General features: G+C 36.7%; 1 protein-coding gene across 1 annotated transcript in view; it reads left to right on the top strand.

The window, feature by feature from the left end:
* LOC117415471 (plexin-A4) overlaps positions 1 to 20067 on the top strand; it is a 224419-nt gene that overhangs the window by 181244 nt on the left and 23108 nt on the right. The window contains exons 23-28 of the mRNA XM_034025896.3: positions 7358 to 7424; positions 9242 to 9388; positions 10040 to 10199; positions 11464 to 11567; positions 14103 to 14202; positions 17651 to 17841. Coding sequence (XP_033881787.1) covers positions 7358 to 7424; positions 9242 to 9388; positions 10040 to 10199; positions 11464 to 11567; positions 14103 to 14202; positions 17651 to 17841 — 769 coding nt within the window. The remainder of the gene's footprint in view (positions 1 to 7357; positions 7425 to 9241; positions 9389 to 10039; positions 10200 to 11463; positions 11568 to 14102; positions 14203 to 17650; positions 17842 to 20067) is intronic.

Raw genomic sequence — 20067 nt, 5'->3', positions numbered from 1 at the left:
AATAGGTGATCTTTACTGTAAAATATTATGACACTACAAAATGTATTTCTAACTCAGGATTTAAGTCTATCAACAGCAGAGCACTAAACTAAGCAGACCACTAAACTAATCCAATATATAAGGGTAGTCTTTCTGGAAAGTTATTTGCAGTAAAGAGTGATTTCACACTTTACACAAAAAATCTTCCTGTGTTAAAAGAAAGTCGTTTCCAACACCACCTCCTTATAGCCAGTTAGCATGGTGTTCGCATATGATTAGATTTCTATCAAGATTTTCTACAGATGTGAGAGACATTCCAATCTGGTGCCTACCAGTGCAATGTGTAATGCAGCCCTTATAACCTTGACATTTTAGTATAGTGACATCTAGTCAGTGTCCCTTTACCAAAAAACCCTCCTTATTATTAACTAATAAAAAGTATCGATTGAAAAATCAAAATAATCTGAGATACTTTGGGTATCCTTTCAGTGGTGATTTTTACTACAGTATTACTGGTATCTTTTTATTAGACAGGAATGGTTGTAAACTGTGCTCAGGCTGTGCTTTTTGATTTATATGGTGTTCTGCTCTAATGGTATAAAAGACTTTCCACTTTATTATATCCAAAGGCATTTTAAACACAATTCACTATTCAGACACTGCAAAGTTTACAACAAACAAATACCTTTTTAAAACATATTGCCAACTCTTTTGAAATAATCACACATCACTGGTCATAAATTAACTGGGCAATACATTTTTCAACATGTTCTCTGGAGCGTTTGTCAGGAAAAAAATATATACATATCTTCTGAGGATCACAGTGTATCCAGATCATGCTGCCTCCAGCAACAACGCTGGTTTTCTGTTCCCACAAGATGTAACTCATTTCAGAGCACTAGCATTGCTGCAAGAGGGAGCAGGACCTGGATGCGCTGAGAACTTTAGAAGAAAAATCTTTCTTCTGGCAAACGTTCCTGAATAAAAGTTGAAAAAGAAACAAATCCTCTGTGATTTAGTATGATGTGTGTATAAAAAATATCAAAACAATCTGGAATATGCTGAAAAAATAATGCTACAAAATAGACAACACAGGATACAGCAAAGGTAAAGCATAATATGCTTCTTGTAAACACTGCAGAGAGTTTTATAACTCTTTAAGCGATAGTAGGTTAATGTGCCATTTAAATGGTTTTCTTATTACTTAAACACCTTGCAATATATTGTATTCTTTTGAAACAGTAATAATGCAGGCTATACAAGTAAAGGTAGCAATTCATTTCCTTTTTTGGTTCTTACTTCATAATGTATCTACTGTCCATTACATTTTGACCAGACTCTTGGCAGTACATGAATTAGACATGAGTCCTCGTTCTTACAGAAACAGGCTCTACCAGATAATATTTTCGTTCACCTTTTACAGGCATTTTGCAAGTCAGCCTCAGCTCTCCTGTGCCCTCTTGAAGACCCCCCCCCCCCTTCAGTTAGTGACATAATCATAAACTAAATTGCTCCTTATTACTCTGTCTTCGGAAGGTTGACATTTGCATAGACTTGATAGACATGGTAATAGAACGTGGCACCTCTGAGACAACAGATGAGAAACATATTCTATTCATTAGAAGTGACTTAATGACATTTTAGATGAAAGTGATTATTAGGGGTTGGTATAGCAGGATTAATCATTTCGCTCATAAACAAGACTTGCAAGTGGGGGGATGGGGGGTGGGATGTGTAGGAGGGAGACTATCAGAGAAACAGGGACAAAAAGCAGTCAACAGTCAGTAATTTGGGAAGACATGGTAAACATGACTGATATTTGAAAACAATATAAGAATTTGACCTAAAATTGTGCTTCTAGTAGTTTTACCAGGGATTTAAAAAGAATAAATATTGAAAAAAGCATTGCTATATTAATCTTCTGAATAAGCCTAGTTGTGCCTGCTTTAAAAGTACAACACTGTTATGATTATTTGTAGCTTGTAAAACCCAAATAAATGTCCTGTATTTGTTATTTAGACCAGTTAGTGGTTCAGTTAATTGACAATCTAGTTGAATGCCTTTCAGGTACTCAACTCAGTACTCTATTAAGAAACGAAAGTGTGCCCTTATTGAAGTTAGGTTGGTCAGGGTGTCCTCAGCTCACTGCACACCAGCGACCCCTGTAATCTGGCCGGGCGCCTGCGGACTTGCCTGTAAGCTGCCCAGAGCTGCGTTGTCCTCTGACGCTGAAGATCTGAGGTGGCTGCATGGTGAGTCTGCAGTGTGAAAAGAAGCGGTCAGCTTATGTCTCATTCTTCAGAGGACAGTGTCTGTTCGTCTTCACCGCTCCCGAGTCAGTGCGGGGGTGGTAGCGGTGAGCTGAGCCTAGAAATAAGTGGATATTCTAAATTGTGAGAAAATACAAAAAATAATTGTCGACTGCTAAATTAAAAAAAAAAAAATTAGAGCTTTAGTTTTGGGGCGGAAATTATCGTTTATTAAACACTTGGTTTTCTAGTGTGAAACAGATCATATTTTTAGGATGGATTTGCATGTTCTACTGAAATGGGTGTTCCCTGCCAGGCAGCAATGGACCATAATCCTCTGATATTATGACTGAACATGAATTCCCTGTTGTGGTATTGAGTTCCTGCATTTGAATGAAGCCTGAAGAATGCTGGATAAGCCCAGTTCTAATTTAACCCTTAACTTTGAAACCCAGAGCTAAACACTTGTCTTCACACTACAAACAAAAACACAGCTTGTTACTGGAGACACTTTGTCATTCTTTAGTGGTTATATACCTAAAAAAAAATCTTTGTACCATCCCCTTTCCTCTTGCATAAGTTTTTAATTCTACTTGATTGATTCTGAGCACTGTGATCAGAAAGTGTAGCCACATGGTCAAAAACATGGCCAGAGAGAGAGAACGAGAGATACAAAGTAAATATAATAATGATATGTACTTTTCATAATAATTTATTGCAAAATTCATAAAAATGGGAATGGATAAAATGCAATTAGCAACAACTTTCATGTCTCGGCTGTAGCAGCACATTTCAGCAAATCAACTCCCATTCCAGCTCCTAGATGAATGCCTGGCTGGCTACCCCAGCTGGACTTCTTCCATTATCGATGCCAAAACCATCTGCGTCACTCAGTTTATTTTCTTTTTTTCCCCAAAGGGAATTGTCAGTTACAATAATTTCCAATTAAAAATGGTTTATGTTGTTGTTTAGACTAATTTACTATTTCAAGGAAAATCGTCGTGTTCCGGAATATGCTGGAAGGAGTCCCACTGTTTGTGAGAGGAGCCTCATTTTTTTGTGTCATTCTATTTTTTGCCAGCTTAGCCACTGTAGTGTGAAAGGTAGTCGGATCAAACCTCCCACATAGACATATTCTTCTTCGCTGTCACCACATCTATACAAGCAAACCTGCTGTAAACCTGAATTGTAAAGCTTTATTCTTGCCATTTCCACTTTTAAGAATTCAGAACAAAAAGCATATTTCAGGACAGGACTAAAACTTTGGGTACATCTTGAAAAGGTATAAATAAATCTTCCATAGCCTTTTGATGGGAGTGTGTTCTAATAATCGTGTTAATCACATATGCAGTACAGCTAACTAATGGGTGGAAATATTGTGTATATTTAAGTGGCAACTGCAGGGAGCATGGAGTCTACGAGGGTACATTCTGTAATCGCAAGGATCTGTTGTATCCAATTACCCTTGATGTATCCTGAAGAGTCTGACTTCAACCAAATCTTTCATTTGGCGACGTCTTGTGACTTCTCTGTATATCAAAAATGGACAGGATATACAGACTTTAAATGTTGAATTTAAATCAAGTGTTGAATTTAAATCAAGGGAAGTAATGTTAAAACTTTACAATGCATTAGCAAGAATAGAATATTGTGTTCAGTTCTGGTCACCTCGCTACAAAAAGGTTATTGCTGCTCTAGAAGGAGTGCAAAGAAGAGCAACCAGAATTATTCCGGGTTTAAAAGTCATAAATGTCATATGCAGACAGGCTTAAAGAATTGAATCTATTCAGTCTTGAACTAAGAAGACCTATGCTGCAATCTGATTCAAGGATTCGAAATTCTAAAAGGTATTGACAATGTCGACCCAAGGACCAGGGGTCACAAATGGAGGTTAGATAAAGGGACATTCAGAACAGAAAATAGGAGCCACTTTTTTACACAGAGAATTGTGAGGGTCTGGAACCAACTCCCCAGTAATGTTGTTGAAGCTGACACCCTGGGATCCTTCAAGAAGCTGCTTGATGAGATTCTGGGATCAATAAGCTACTAACAACCAAACGAGCAAGATGGGCCGAACTTTCTTATTTTCTTATGACTTGGAATACAAATGAAAGTAAATGGCACAGAGATTGCACTTGTCATATAATAGGTTTTAGTTTTTTGGTCAATTATCAATCAGGTACAGTCCAAAAAAAACCACAAATGCATCTGGCATGTTGTTGAAAGTCATGTCCACGTCACCAGTACAAAGCAACATGGGTAATAGCGGTAACAGTTTGTACCCAGGTTGAATTTTTTCTTATTTTATCTAGCAGAGCTGTTGAACAACCACTTTATGCAATAGGTGGTCATGAGAAGTAGAAGTCAACTGTAAAGCTACAAATTGTTACACTGCCGTGGAGAGTTTAATTACACTCTTATTATTCTGATCCTGTCACCTTCTCTAGCTGATTGCTTTCACCTCACACCTTCCACTTTATCAAACCTCTATTCCTTATTCCACTAGAGCAGCTGGATTTGCCATGTTTATTGTAGACCATACTTGTGTTTCATATATCAGGCATATTTTCAACATTTCAGTGGTATAAAGGTGTATTTTCCTAGGGCACTGGGTAGTATTTAACCCCACCAAAAAAAGCGATTTTACTAGGATTTCCGATTTACCGAAATAAACTCTGTAATTACCCCGTTTAAAAGACAGACAGTCATTAATTATACTGTGGTACTGATACATTTATTATCTGTATCAGATTTAGCTAATCATTAGATTGATAGGTTTCCAGTTTTCCAAACAGTTACAGAAAGTATTTCATATATATATATATATATATATATATATATATATATATATATATATATATATATATATATATATATAATGCACAAGTCTGTTATATTGCACAATTATTTATATATTGCACCCAATAAATACATCTATATAATATGATTTGTCTCAAGCATACAATACCAAAATTATTGACAACTCAAGGTAAGGTGGTCAAGTAATAGAACATGATCAGAAAGACCATCAATTAAACTAGATCATTATATTCATTGAAATGCCACTATAATTATCTTAGAAGATGCAGTACATATTAATATCAAAAGCTCACCTATTACAAAACGAACAAGAAAGCCTAATCAAACCCAATGTAATATATTTCATAGAGCCAAGCATTCAGTACAAGCAATAGGGAAGAAACAACCACCAACATATTAATTGTTGAGCACAGGGGTTTATGAGTCTTTTGAGAAAAGAAATCAGGGAAGGAAAGAGAAACTTATTTTCTCCGCTAAAAGTCTCTTCATTCCATACAACAAACAATCCAATCATCTCTTGTTTTAGCCGTGGCAAGTAACAAAACCTGGTAGCTTGTTATATTTTAAGGAGAAGAAAATAAATAAGCAGAAAACACTATTCAATTCTATGTCCCAATATCAATCAAAGTTAGTTAATATAGTTCAAAGTCAATGTAGTCATACTATCATCCTCCGGGAAAACCCGATCTCAGCAACCCGGTCGTCTCGAAATCCCAACGAAATCCAAACTGCAACGACATCCACGGCACTGCAACCTTTTCCACCACAGCAGTAGGTCGAGTTGTATTAACTAATTTAATTTACAAACTTAAACTCTAGAAAACAACCAAACACAGCCATAGCTAATGCATTGTCGAACCGCCATAACTTTAAACTATTTCTCCACCCTGTTGCTCTGTGACTCAAAAACTCCAACAACACACCTTCCTCCTGCCGTGCACTAGCAGTGCTACCTATATTCATGCTATCCTGGAAATCCCAATGTATGTCATGTGTCACTGCCCTTATTTTGCGATGACATTTTTATTTTTACAGTTTTTATTTATTTAATTAATTAATTAATTAATTCATTCATTCATTAATGAACACGCAGCTAATATATTTTATAGACCGACACATTTACCGATCGTCACAATGGCACCTACTTCTCTAACCTGATGTGCATTTGTCATTTCTGCAGTTGTAAAATTACTTTTGTTTTCATTTGAGTGATGAAGGATACTCATCTAACCCTTTTAAAACAGCCATCTGAGAATTAAGAAGGTGGGGGGTTGTATTTTGTAATGGTATATTGAGATTCATCAAATGCAAAATGCCATGTGTATCAATCCTGAGGACCAGTAGAAATGTAGAACCCTTATCCTGAATATTCATTTTCAATAAAAAACAAATCTCAGTAGCAACTGTTTACTGTGGGATTTGCAGACGCAACAATAGCCACTGCCAAATTACAAGGGATCAGAGATTCATTGGAAAAGTTCAGTTGGAGCATCAGGATACCTGTATAAAACTGAGTACAGTACAGTTTTAAGTTATTAATTCAGCACAGGATCTGATCAGTTGAACTGCAGATCAAAAAAGTTCAATCTGAAATAGGATGAGAAGAAGAGAAAGCTTAATCCATTCCAGGTGTTCTGCCAATGCACCTTGTGTGTCATTGGCACCACATGTCATGCATGTCCTGGCACTGACCCATTGCAATATTACTTTCTGAAAGCGCAGTGGTTATGAAGAGGTCCACAGATTAACATGTGGTTGATGTCTATAACTAGTAGCTGTATTGTAGCATAAAATAAAATTGAAATTATGAAAATTAAACACACAGATATATTAATTTTCTGATCTACATTATATTTCTTTGTTCTAAAATGATAAAACAATTTAGGGCTAAATTGTTTGTGTCGTTCCTATTTAGGCTAAGAAAAGCTCTACATGTTGTTAATCATTTACTACTTGATAAGTTATGGTATGTAGAAAGCAAAGTTTAAATAATAAATTGGTCTATTTCAAGAGCAACTGTGTAGATAAATACATGGCATTTTGTGAATAGGGGCAACATATTTATACAAACATTATCTCCTATACGATTATCAAGGTAATACAAAAAAATATATATATATATTTGGTGCCAGCAGTAGCTTATTACCAGTACTTCAAAATGGATGGATCATGTAGAGTTAATTTTAGATCTACATTAATCTTAGCAATTCTTTGCTATGGGCACTGACAGAAGAGGTGCCATAGTAACAAGCCTGTGTTTAGCAACCCAGAAACCATTTTTCCTGCCTAATTCCTACTCTTTTTTTTAGGACTGAATCTGTTGCTGAGAAGATGCTGACCAACTGGTTTACCTTCCTATTGTACAAGTTCCTCAAGGTAATCAGATGCAAACTGCTGTGTTGATATTTTTAGCTGTCAGCTGCAGCAGACAATAGAGCTGAACCTAACATTATAACCAGCAGGTATCGAGCAGACTAGTGTACATATCTGATGATATTTCATAAAGCTGTTTACAGTATTATATGCTTTTTTTTTAACAACATAAGTAAGCTTACATATTGTTCCCAGTGGAGTATGAAGATGATACATGTAGTGATATGGTGCTCCAAAGGACCATCCACAGTATCACTGTACATTTTCACAGCAGTTCTCCATGCTTCTACTATGCATCAGCGTTTCTTTGCCACGGGTAACTTTTTTTCCCCCCAGTGAGTCGCCATGTTTGACTGTGCTTTCCCATATTTCCATGCTTTTAATACATTTTACCACAGTAAAGTGTCAAGCCTAAAATGGACTTCAGAAAAAGGGTGCAAACTTTGAACTCAAATTTGGACCTTTAATGTGAAATGCCTTGATTTAGAGATTGTAGATGCTGCTGGCTTCAGAGTCCTCCTTCTCTGTGTTTGGTGATGTTTTCTTCTTTGGGAAGGAAGATGCAGTCTGAATGTAATCATCAGGTAGGCTTTTGCAGACCACTTGCTCTAGGAGCAGGTAGGATAGGCAGCAGCAGTGGCTGAATTCTTCTGAATAGCAGCAAATAAAGAGAACTCTGATGACAAAGGGATTATACTAATGGAGATGGCCATTGAATCTATTATGAAACAGAAAGGCCTGCTATTTTGGGCCATTAAAATATACCACAGCCAAATATACAAAGTGTTATGATCTGTATGACTTACAACCCATTTAAGACAGTTTGCCATTCTCTCTTTAGCTATTAGACAAGACTACTTTGTTGGCACACGAGTACCAATGTGCAACCTTTCCTGCAAGTCTTCTAAAATACTGCAAGACCCTGGGTCTGTGCTGTGTCCTCCAAAAACATGCAACATCAGCAAAATTAGTTTTGTGCTCCACTTGTACCTGCAGGTTTGCTGTTATTCACTAAGCGCTGAATCCACTGAAAGTGTAAGAGCAATAAAAGACTCTCCGCACTCCTGCCTCCATAATAGTCCTCTTTTCCAGTCAGTTGCTTGTCCGCCTGCCACAGTGGAAAAAACAGCCTGATAAGAGGGAATAGACAGGCACAAAGAAGCAATATGCAGCTTTGAGATAAGCTAATTAAGCAGCAGACAGGTGTAGAAGCTGAGGAAATGCCACATTTCTTCAGATTATTGACTTGTTTTCTTTAGGTTTTACACTGAGGGAAGCTGGCCTTTTGCAGTTTTGAATTTTGCTGTTAAGGATGGGGGTGAGATGAAAGTAAAGCAGAGGGTCATGTTTATCTAATCTGAAGGAGAATTAGACAGGGAAAGAAAACTAAATTGTTCTTTTATCTGCTTGATATTTCAGCATTAGTGTGAAATGCTTATTGATGCGGTTTTGTATGAACAACTGCAGGATAAGAATAAACCAGTGGTATGCAAATTCTTCAGGAGTAAAGTAGTAAAATAATAATAATAATAATTACTTTCCCAATCCCCTCCCCTTTCCCACACACAAACATCTGCAACTCCCCATGTGTCGGCTCCGTACAGCGACTTTCTTTTTATCATGTTATATAATAATACTAATGTAAAAAAAAAAAAGGTAAATCATATACAGTTCTGGTAAAAGCACAACACAGTGTTTTTCCAAGATGAATTAAAATGTTTGAAGTATGCAGAAAGTTACATTTCCTCGATTTTTATAAGTTGATTGTGTTCAGTACATACAGTGTTGTAAAGTAATGCTTGGCCTTCCTTGTCGAGCAGGAATGTGCAGGAGAGCCTCTCTTCTCTTTGTTCTGCGCAATCAAACAGCAGATGGAGAAGGGACCCATTGACTCTATCACCGGCGAGGCTCGCTATTCACTCAGTGAAGACAAGCTCATCAGACAGCAAATAGACTACAAGACACTTGTAAGTTCAGAGGTCCGGGCAGCAACAAGATTTCTTATTGGATGATTTCATGGATCACAAGAAACAGATGACAGTGGTTGTGAACTGCTGTGCAGTGATTTAAAAAAAAAAAGGCCCGATTTCTGATTTATCATGGGACAGGACAAACATTGATGTTGTATCCCAATGCTGTCTATTAAGCAACATTTCAGCTACATATGGTATATTTAAATGAAATAAAAAGTAAACAAAAGAGTAAGGTAGTAAGTAAATACTGTTGGTGGTTGCGGCACTCCAGTTTGTAAAATTTGTATACAACTAGATGTCAGCACAGAACACCAAAAATGTTAAATATTAGCAAGTACAGTACCACTGCTGAAACTACTGAAGCTATCTGCTACACATTCAGTTTGCAGGGTGTTGGCTCTGGACAACAGAGAATTCTCTTGTATTGTTGTTTTTTCTTCAGAAGTGACTTAAACAGGAGGCCATTCAATATAGAACAACACTTCAAGTATATGTATTTGTTTTAATTATCAGGGATTCAGTAATAGGCAGCATACCAGCAAAACTCTGTCTTATAACTTGTTAAGCCAGGCCTGCTTCTGAGGTAGACAGACGGATGACAAACTAGTCTTGATGTTGAACTGGTTCTGTAACTGTGCTCCTCAGCTTGTGAACTGCATAAACCCTGATAATGAGAAGAGTCCTGAGATTCCAGTGAAAATCCTGAACTGTGATACAATCACCCAGGTCAAGGAGAAGATTCTCGATGCAATATACAAGAATGTGCCATATTCCCACCGACAAAAAGCAGCTGACATGGATTTAGGTAAGAACTTCGAAATATTTTGATCATTAACCTGTACACGTATATAGGTAATGTATGAAGAGAAAGCACTGACTGATGATGATTTACCATGGTACCACTGATTATGAGTGTACAATGGACATTGAATGTCACTAAAGCATGCTAGTTGTTCATTGGGCAGGTATGATTCTACCAGTGCATTTTAACGTTATACTGTTTCTGATGTGTTTCTGTGTGTTGTGTAATTTATTTAAGCCTTTGACACATTCTATTTTTATAGGCTTTTGGCAATTTGTTTTGATGATTTGAGAATGGGTTTTGTCTGGGCTAATGTCTTCAGTACAGCCCTGAAGGTTTAAGCATTGACTGGAATAAAACAAACATAGACAATAAAAATACTTTATGCTACGTGAAGGAGCTTTGCATTCCATACATGGAGCTCCATGCAGTCTCCAGAGTTCAAATTCAATACTGGTCTTGATTGCAAGGGCAGATAAGGATAATAGGATTTTACCAGTCAGTCATGGAACAAATGGAATTGGAGTGTTTCTGTCCTTTTGTTTTTTATTCTTTAGTGAAATCTCAGAGATGTGATGAGAGTGGGCAGTAGGTAGGAGAAATCGAGAGATTTCATCTTCCTGATATCATTATAATTGTAGAGGTCACCTTTTCTCTCTGGCAATTCAGTTGTGGGTAACCGTTCCTCATCACAAGCATCATATGTTGTTGACTTATTAAGATGCAAATCAGTGTATTTTTTATTTTCTTTGTTGTAGAACAATGAGAATCTTCAGACTTTTTCTAGATGTTTTACAAATATTCATGCATATCATTTACTCTATCTTCAAAGCTCAGCTTGTGAATTATTTAAAAAACGATTATTTAAAGTCTATGTAGGTGGATTAAATAGATGTTGATTTTCATAAGACTGTTCAAGACTAGTTGTCGGTTTCTTTAACAATAATACAGATCTTTAATATGAGGGAGCCTACCAATGGAACTAAACATTTATATAGTAACACTTTTTTCCGTCTAGGAAATGATTACACCCAACCAACTGCCTGAAAAACCTTTCCTAACTAGTTTTAATGAAAAGATTTTCATCCCACATGTTTGGTGTTTACAGTGAACAAAATACATCCATTCCAGATGGAAGGGAAATGAAGTTTTTCTTTAGATACTAGTTTTATTGATATGCAGGACTGCAGTGAAAATAGAGAGTGTGATTTATTTCCTTTTTTTTTTAATCCACGTTGCTCACCAGTTTGAATGTTTTGCCCTGTAGAGTGGCGCCAAGGGAGAGGAGCAAGAGTTATCCTGCAAGACGAAGATGTCACCACCAAGATTGAGAATGACTGGAAGAGATTGAATATGCTGACACATTATCAGGTGAGCCCAGTTTCCAGAGCTGCGGACCCTGGCAATAACAAGAGCAGGGTTCCTAGTTCTACAGCTGAAGTGGCAACAAGTAGCCTGCAAATAATGCTGTGTTTCAGTAAAAGGATGTACGATTTGTTTTCTCCCTGTTAATCCCACACTAGTACCTAGTGCACTGAGACTGGGAGAAGCAGGACAGCAGCAGCTGCTGGCTGCTATACACCTGGTGATCACTTCCTGCGTTATGATTCATCTGACAGAAAAGTGGAAGAAAATGCCAGTGTTTCTTGACCCTGGAAGCAAGCTATACCTATTTCTTGCAAATTCCCAAACTGTGTCTTGAATTATGCTACATTTAAAGTTGAATGTAAAATTTGATTTTGAAGACATTGAGATGGGCTAGCCATTTGAGACTGCATGTCATGCCATGCTACAGTACATTCAGGATTGAAACTTTAATTTTACTTGCACCTCTGAGTCAGCGTTTTTCATCTTCTGCCTTGGGATTCTTAATATTGTTTAACTGCATTCCTCAGATACCATACAAAAAAGTGAGAATTCAAAGATGCTGAACTCCAAATAGGCAGTATATACTGTATGTGTGCGTGTATGAAACAAGGTTGAACAGCAAACATTATTAAAGTGCAATATCAAAACGTGCTTCTGCACAGCAAAAAAAAAATATATATATTAGAACTGCTCAGAAGGTGAAATCCTACATTTTTATTTTCATGAATACCTACGGTGGATTTTCTGGCCTTTTAACATATCTATAAAATTGTTCATTAAAAATGTTACAGTTTTAATTATATTTGAATGTAAACTCTGTACATCACAAGTCCCATAAAAACACTGATAAACATTTTGTTAGGCTAAAAATGTGCTTTGGCTTGATTCCTCACGTGTACTTTACTATGCCCAATTACGTCTTAGATCATAACCCGGTGACGTTTTAACAGAATTTGCTGCCGCGTAGTTTCCAGAACCATTCAAACAAGGGAAATGACTGATAGGAACCAGCAAGCTAACAGGACAGAAAGGAGCAGATAAACAAAGTAAATTTGTGTATCTGGCCAGGAAATGACAAAACATAAGAAGCCTAACATACTGGCAAACTGTCAACGAGCGAGATAAGACTAGCCTGTCATTCAGCTGCCAATCAGCCACAATGCCTCACACTCCGCCAGCATTGTCCATTCTGGAATCACATCCAATCAGGTCCTGATAAAAATCTTCTGCTGTTCATTAAAGTGCAAATAATTTGGGAGATAAGCCGCTGCCCTCTAAATGAGCGGTTTGACTGGGGGTCCACGCCGACGCTAAATTAAATGTCATGCTGTCTTGACTGTCAGTGTGGAGGAGAGAGGGAAAACGGATTAGAAGTTGATTGGAATCGGAGATGAACAGGAGTTAATTATTTTCAGCTAGGGAGGACGAGTTATCCTTGACAAAAAGCTATCAGCAACTCAAAGACTGTTAGCGCTTTTGAGCAAGATTGCAAATTGATGGTTTCAAGCTTTTTTTTCTGCTGTTCTATATTCTGAAGGCTTATTATCAACACTGTATTTTTTGTATTAACCAAATGTCATTTGCCTTCTCATAAGTCTCCATAAATCAATAGAAATATGAGCTTGTTATCTAACCAAAGTTTCAGGGATTGGGACAGATGATTTCATCCTGTTCTGTATTATGCCTGTACTATATTAATGTACTTGTACATGATTATTAGATTATATATACTATTTCAATTTAAATAATATGTTAATACAGTGTACCAGAGCCCTTATCAGCAGCTCAAAATGTGTAATTAAATGTTTAATTACTGCTGGGAACAATGAAGATAGCTATCTTGTATTTGTTGTTATCATCATTGCCTTGTTTCCAGAGGTGTTACTTTCTGATTTACTGCAGCCTCTGTCTATTTAATTTAACATTTCCTGGACTATTCCACCTGTCAAGAGTGCATTTCCTCCTCCCTGACCTCTCCTCCCTTGCCTCCTGGTTAGTTGCACCACAGGGCAGAGCATTATCAGACAGCCTTGCTGTTTACCTGTCTACCTCACTACCTCAGGGTGCAGCTCTCCATTTTATGGTGCCATTCAATAAGCTTTTAAGCTGTAGCGAAACATTAAAGAATATGATAGCAATAAGCTATGATTCTATAAAAGCAGTTACCGCATCATTGGTGGCATATTAATTAAATCAGAATACATATTGAACCCCATTACATTTACAAACACATTTATCCCATTAACTGCACTTGATATCTTCCTCAATGTTTCCTTCTAGCTTAAAAGGTTAATTGCACTGTGTCCTTCGGGCCGTTATTGCTGTATGCTGGGATCTGCATTCTGTTATGACCAATATTTCATCACTGCCCCATATTACCTTTTAAAAATATTTACTGGTACCTTAGATTAATTGATAACATACTGTAACATACAGAAAACCTGTGAAAATGTGTGTCCTTCGCTTGACACTTTGTTTGCTCTAGTAAACCTTTAACTGTTGTGTGTGTGTTTTTTAATTGTTTGTATGTCTCCACAGGTGCCAGATAGCTCATTGGTGGCTCTTGTTCCAAAACAAGTTACAGCATACAATGCAGTCAACAACTCCACTGTCTCCAGAACCTCAGCCAGCAAATATGGTACATTTGCATTTCCCTTTTTTATGATATGTTTGTTTCAATACAGTCAACTCAACTCTGCAACCCAGCAGGTAGAAAAGCCACAAACGACATCAATTACAAAGAACTCTTTTGACAGGACAAGATTTAAAACTCTGGGGCACCGGTGTCCTCCAGAAACAAAGGCAGGGAGTGAAGGACAGCTGCTAAGCAACCATTTACAGCAGTACAGAAGCAACAGCAGCAATCACAGTGCAGTGAGAGATATGGCCACAGCCTGATTCCAATTTCACTCGATATGTGTGTGAGTGAGTGTGCCTACACATGCTAAAACCAGTTAAAGTCTTACTAAAATATAAATTTGTAAAGCACACAGAAAACAAAATGAGTTGTAAAGTAAGGTAGACAGATGGAAGCAATTTTAAGTTCAGCATTACACTTGGATCTTTTCAATAATGATGCACATTGCCTCCGGGTTGTCACATGAATGGCGACATAAAGTATGTGCACTCAGTCCACATATTCTATATAGAACCTTAAGGTCAAGACAGTACAGTCTAATTAGTATAACGAAAGAGGTGGTGATAGTCTGCATCCACAGAGCAATGAGAACCAAATCAAACTGGCATCAGAGGCAGTAATACAGAGCCCACCTGAGACCCTAATTAGGCGTGACTGTATCTAATATACCTTAGCTCACAGTGGTTTTCTTTGTGACATAAGCATCAAGGTGGTAATTTTTAGCATCAGGGCCAGCATTTCGATTAAAAATGTTAGATAACAGGATTATGCTTTTCATTACTCTGAAAGTCCCCCAAACAAAACAAGCAGTGTTTTTTGATAAGATTCTGTCTGAAACCTTCAGTAAATAGAAGTATTGCATTTACCAATATCCAATACTGGGTTTTAACAGTATATTGTACTTGGCTGTACACCTATCATGAACAATATTAAAAACGTTCATCTTTAATTTCCCATAAAAATTGAAAATACATTGATGTGTCCCTTTTCCCCACTAAAATCCTAATATGTTCAGAAATGCTGTGAGTGTGCAGGTTTTCATTATTATTTTTTTGCATAAGGAAACACTGTTTTTATAAGCATTAGAGTATGCAGTGATTTATAAATCATGGAATCCAAATGTAATATTTATGAAATTTGAAATTAAACATGGTTTTGGTATATCTAGCTCCCCTAACCCTTAATGTAGTTTGATTTCATTAAAATGAACAATATCTGGGTGCTAGTGTGCAAGAATCATTTCAGTACAAACTAATAAGCAAAAGGGTGAGCCAAGAAATACAAGCACTGTATTGATAGCCCAAGGCAGTGTACATTTCATTTAATTAGATTTTGCTTTGCATTAATATATATATATATATATATATATATATATATATATATATATATATATATATATATATAAAAAATGGTATAGAATGCTAAAATATTGTAAACATATACTGTAGAAGTAAATAGGAAAACATTTTAAAATTGAATGTTCACTTGTAGTTTCACTTTATGGGGTGTTCTTTCACTTCATAAAACCTGTGGATTCCATAGAATGTTCTGCACTTAATAATGACCTCCTTCCATTGCTGTACTTTTGCTCTGTGTGCATTAGCTGCACAGTCATAGTGCAGCCAATGTTCATGGCAGCAATACAAGACATTAGCGTCTTTGTAAAGAACAGAACTGTGAATTAAGCCTGTGTGGCAGCCTATAAGAAAAGGCAGAATATGGTTCTTATATTAATCATATATAAATATAGTATAGGCTGCTAAGGATCTTAATCAGTGTGCCAGGTTCACAAGCTGTATTCCATAACACATCACAAATAAGCCCCATTCATGTCCTTTATACACAATATACTGTACCTGTAGGCCAATTGACACCACATCTATCTGGTCACAGCTGATGCCCATCTTGGAATCCCTTTTCTGCTTCAAAGTCAATTCCAAACAGTGACATCACAAACTGCCACATATCTTATTCACATTATGTGTTCTCTTCATCTACATTTTCCCTTCTTTCAGTTCTTTCAATTAAAATGCCAATGGACTAAATCAAGTGTTGTTATGAGCATACAAATTATAGCTGGATTTTGTGACTTCTATTTTAATAGTAAATAATTATGGTGAGTGTCTGTGCATGGGTTATATCGACACTTCCACCCACAGCCTGTTCACTTCTACTCATGCTGCTATTCACTCATACACAGACATTCGCTGCTATATAACTCTACATCTAAGAAAGGTATACCATATATATATATATATATATATATATATATATATATATATATATACACACACACACACACACACACACACACACACACACACACACACACACACACACACACACACACACATATATATATATATATATATATATATATATATATATATATATATATATATATATATATATATATTGCCAACACAGAGCCATTATAGTAGTTGTAACAGTAATCATTTCCAGGTGATAGCATCAAGTTTTGAGTTTGTGTAATACATCCGCATGTTTACATTGATAACAAGAAGAGAATAGGAGTATTTTTTTGAATGAAAAATGACCTGTCCATCAATCCCTTTCTTTATTTATGACATCATGAATCCCTTCATACGATCCAAATAACCAAAAGTACACAGATACAATTCTCAGGTATATTAATATCTTATCATTCATTTGAAGAAATGGCATATCTGCAGCTTCTTTGGAATTAACTTCAAATAGAAACCACTTCAAACACAAAGGCAGCAGACTCCTTTGAACTCACACACAATGAGAAAACTGTACAGTGCATTTCATCCTAAAAACTGGACTCCTTTTTAATCAAAACTATAACAAAATACGTCAAACAGTTTTTCACCTGAGACGGCAGTCGTATGGAGTTTTTCTTCACTCAACTGTTCCGCTTGGCAAACCTTGTCAGGCGCAATTACTGTGTCATGAAGAAATACCGCACACCCAGTGCCCTGCTATGTGAGAGAGCCTACATTTCTTGTACTGTTTTCCATCATTTTCACAGGCCAATATTAGGTTATGAAACAAGATATTCTCCTGTTTTTCCCACATCTTAAACTATTATTCTTCAGAAGGTGAAGACAGTGGGGTCTATTTTGATTTTCTATTAGGTTTTTGACAGAACACACATAAAAGGTACTGTTCAAAGAAAACAGTGAAAAAGTCTACAGGCATCTTGCTGTACCGTACAAGTCTTCCACAATTGGCACTTATAATCAGAGTTTATTGTGATATAAATCTGTGTCTCTCTCTGTCTTCTGTTCGTTTGGTAACTAAAAAGTCAAATTTCAGTTATTTTCAAGAGTCAGGGGTCTGTATTTAGATGTGCTGCTGTTTAGATCATGTAAACAGAACCCAAATAGTTTTTGAATGTCGGTTGTACATAATTATTCTTTGGAAATAATGTTAGTTATTTGTATTTCTTTTTTTCTGCAAACAGAGAATGTGATCCGGTACACAGGCAGCCCTGACAGCCTACGTTCACGTACTCCAATGATTACTCCTGACCTTGAGAGTGGGGTCAAAGTGTGGCACCTGGTCAAAAACCATGAACATGGAGACCAAAAGGAAGGAGACAGAGGCAGCAAGATGGTGTCTGAGATTTATCTGACACGGCTCCTAGCCACTAAGGTGTGTTTTAATGGTCTTGTAGGAGGCACTTGATGTTTCAATAAATTACACATTTCTGTCTGGCCAAGTACAGTGCTGTGAAAAAGTATTTGCCCCCTGTCTGATTTTCTGCATTTTTCACATTGTATTTGGTCAGATTTTTTTGTGGGTTGTAGTAGTATATAGAGGGAGTCTGAGAGAAAAAATGACACCAAAGTTTGGTGCTTCTTTCATTTGTTTGGTGTGCAAGGTAATCAAACATGCAATCTTGAGGTGTGAAAAAGTTATTGCCCCCCTCTAGTTAACTCAACCCAATTAAAGTGATAATTAGGGTCAGCTGTTTGAGTACTTTGGTTAACAACCAGGCCTGATTTGGGCCAGCCCTGCCCAATATAAATCTGACTAACTTTGGCCCTTACCATCAGAGTGAAGTTGTCAGCACACAGGTTCTAGAGGTACATCATGCCACGAACAAAAGAAATTCCTAAAGACAAAAATGCAGAAAATCAGACAAGTACTTTTTCACAGCACTGTATATAGCTGTAGAACCTGACAACAACAGTTCCCATGCATAACATATTTCCATAGAAAGAATGAACTGACTGTAAAAGTAAAGGTAAATTTCAGGTTTTCAATTGAAAATCAACCCTCTTCTCATTAATACATTTTATTGTGTTCTTTATTGCTTTTAGTTTGTTTTTGTCCTGATTGTATATCATAGGTGTCTGTGCTATATGATGCAGTTTCAAAGATTTACCGTCGCAACAATTCATGTGCACAACATTCATCACTCATGGTCAAATGGTTGTGGCTTTTGAGTTAATGTTATATTTAATATTGAAGCGATTTCCAGTGATTGCAGGTAATTGTCATTCATCTTGATGTGTGTTATAAAATGACTACATCAATATGCAGCAAATACATGTATTTATTGAAACATGGAGAAATGTATATCTAGCACAAAAGGCAATATCTCATTAAAGAGTTTGCACATTTCAAAGTGTGCTATTTTTAAATGAGTATGCTCGCTAGATGTTGTCACGTCTCTAGATAGATTGTTTTAGTTAAATCACCAGTTTATCTTCCATAGTATCTCTTCATGAAAAATGATTGCCCAGACAGCCATATAATTTACAGCATTTGGCTTTCACCCCACCAATAAATACTAAGAACCGTTGTTTATGGTGACATCTTCCGTATTGCACCCATCAGTGTCATTTTATAGGAGGGCAATTTTTTTACACCAATTTGATTTGGCTGACAGGTTTGAAGCTCTGCTTTATGTGCATGCAAGCATTTCCTTCATTTGGGTAAATGGCCTGGCATTTTTACTAAGCTTAAAAATGTGTTTTTAAGCTTAGGGGAAAGTGGTGTTTGTTGCCCAACCAGCATATGAGATGTGTCAGGAAGTTTTATTAATATCAGCGTTGGCCTGAAGCAGCTGCTGAAAAGAAGCAGAGGTGGATACATTTATTTATTTTTTTTTTAACTTGTGGGCAAAGATACGCTTTCAAGAATCTGGGACATCTTAGAATTACTGAGATTGTCAGGTAACAGGATTTATTTTTTCTGAGGCTGTTTGAATGGAATACGATTTTGTTATTTGCAAGTGCTGTGCACTTTATCTAGCAGTGTTATGCCACTGCTGTGCTTGCTTGCAATGAATTATATAGTTTATTATAAATGGATTAGATTTTCCTTGAATGCGACAAGGTTAAATGAAATTATGTTCAATAAAGTAATGCTGGAAATAATCCTACCACACACAAGAGGCTTAAAAAACATTTTATATAGTTTGATTTTAAATGTGCATCTTGTAACAAATACACACTGGTAGAAATGTTCAGATGATTTTGTGTTCACTGTGAAAAGCTTAATTTAAGACACCACAGTGTGTGAGCTGGGCTTTGACAGCAGAATGATAACAGCTGTAATATGGAGTGCACAGTTTTGCCTAAGTGGGTAGTCTTGAAAGTGATGACCTCATGGTCTTTCAGACTTGGTGGCACTGCACCTCATTGACGGTGGTATAATCAGCCTATCAAACAGTGCTGGTGCATGCTGTATTTACTTGGGCAGTTGTTGAAATAGTACAGTATTACTGTATAGTTATGAACCCCAAACTTACGAATTGACTGGTCAACCAAACACACCAAGTGAAGCTGGAAACAAGCTACTGTAAATGACATGAAGATTAGAATCTACCTTGCTTTCTGTTTCCTTACTAATTTCCCAATGTTAAAGATT

The sequence above is a fragment of the Acipenser ruthenus genome, chromosome 7, assembly GCF_902713425.1.
Source record: "Acipenser ruthenus chromosome 7, fAciRut3.2 maternal haplotype, whole genome shotgun sequence".
Taxonomy (NCBI): domain Eukaryota; kingdom Metazoa; phylum Chordata; class Actinopteri; order Acipenseriformes; family Acipenseridae; genus Acipenser; species Acipenser ruthenus.
Note: the sequence above shows the minus strand (reverse complement) of the source record. Positions and strands in the feature narration are given on the sequence as shown.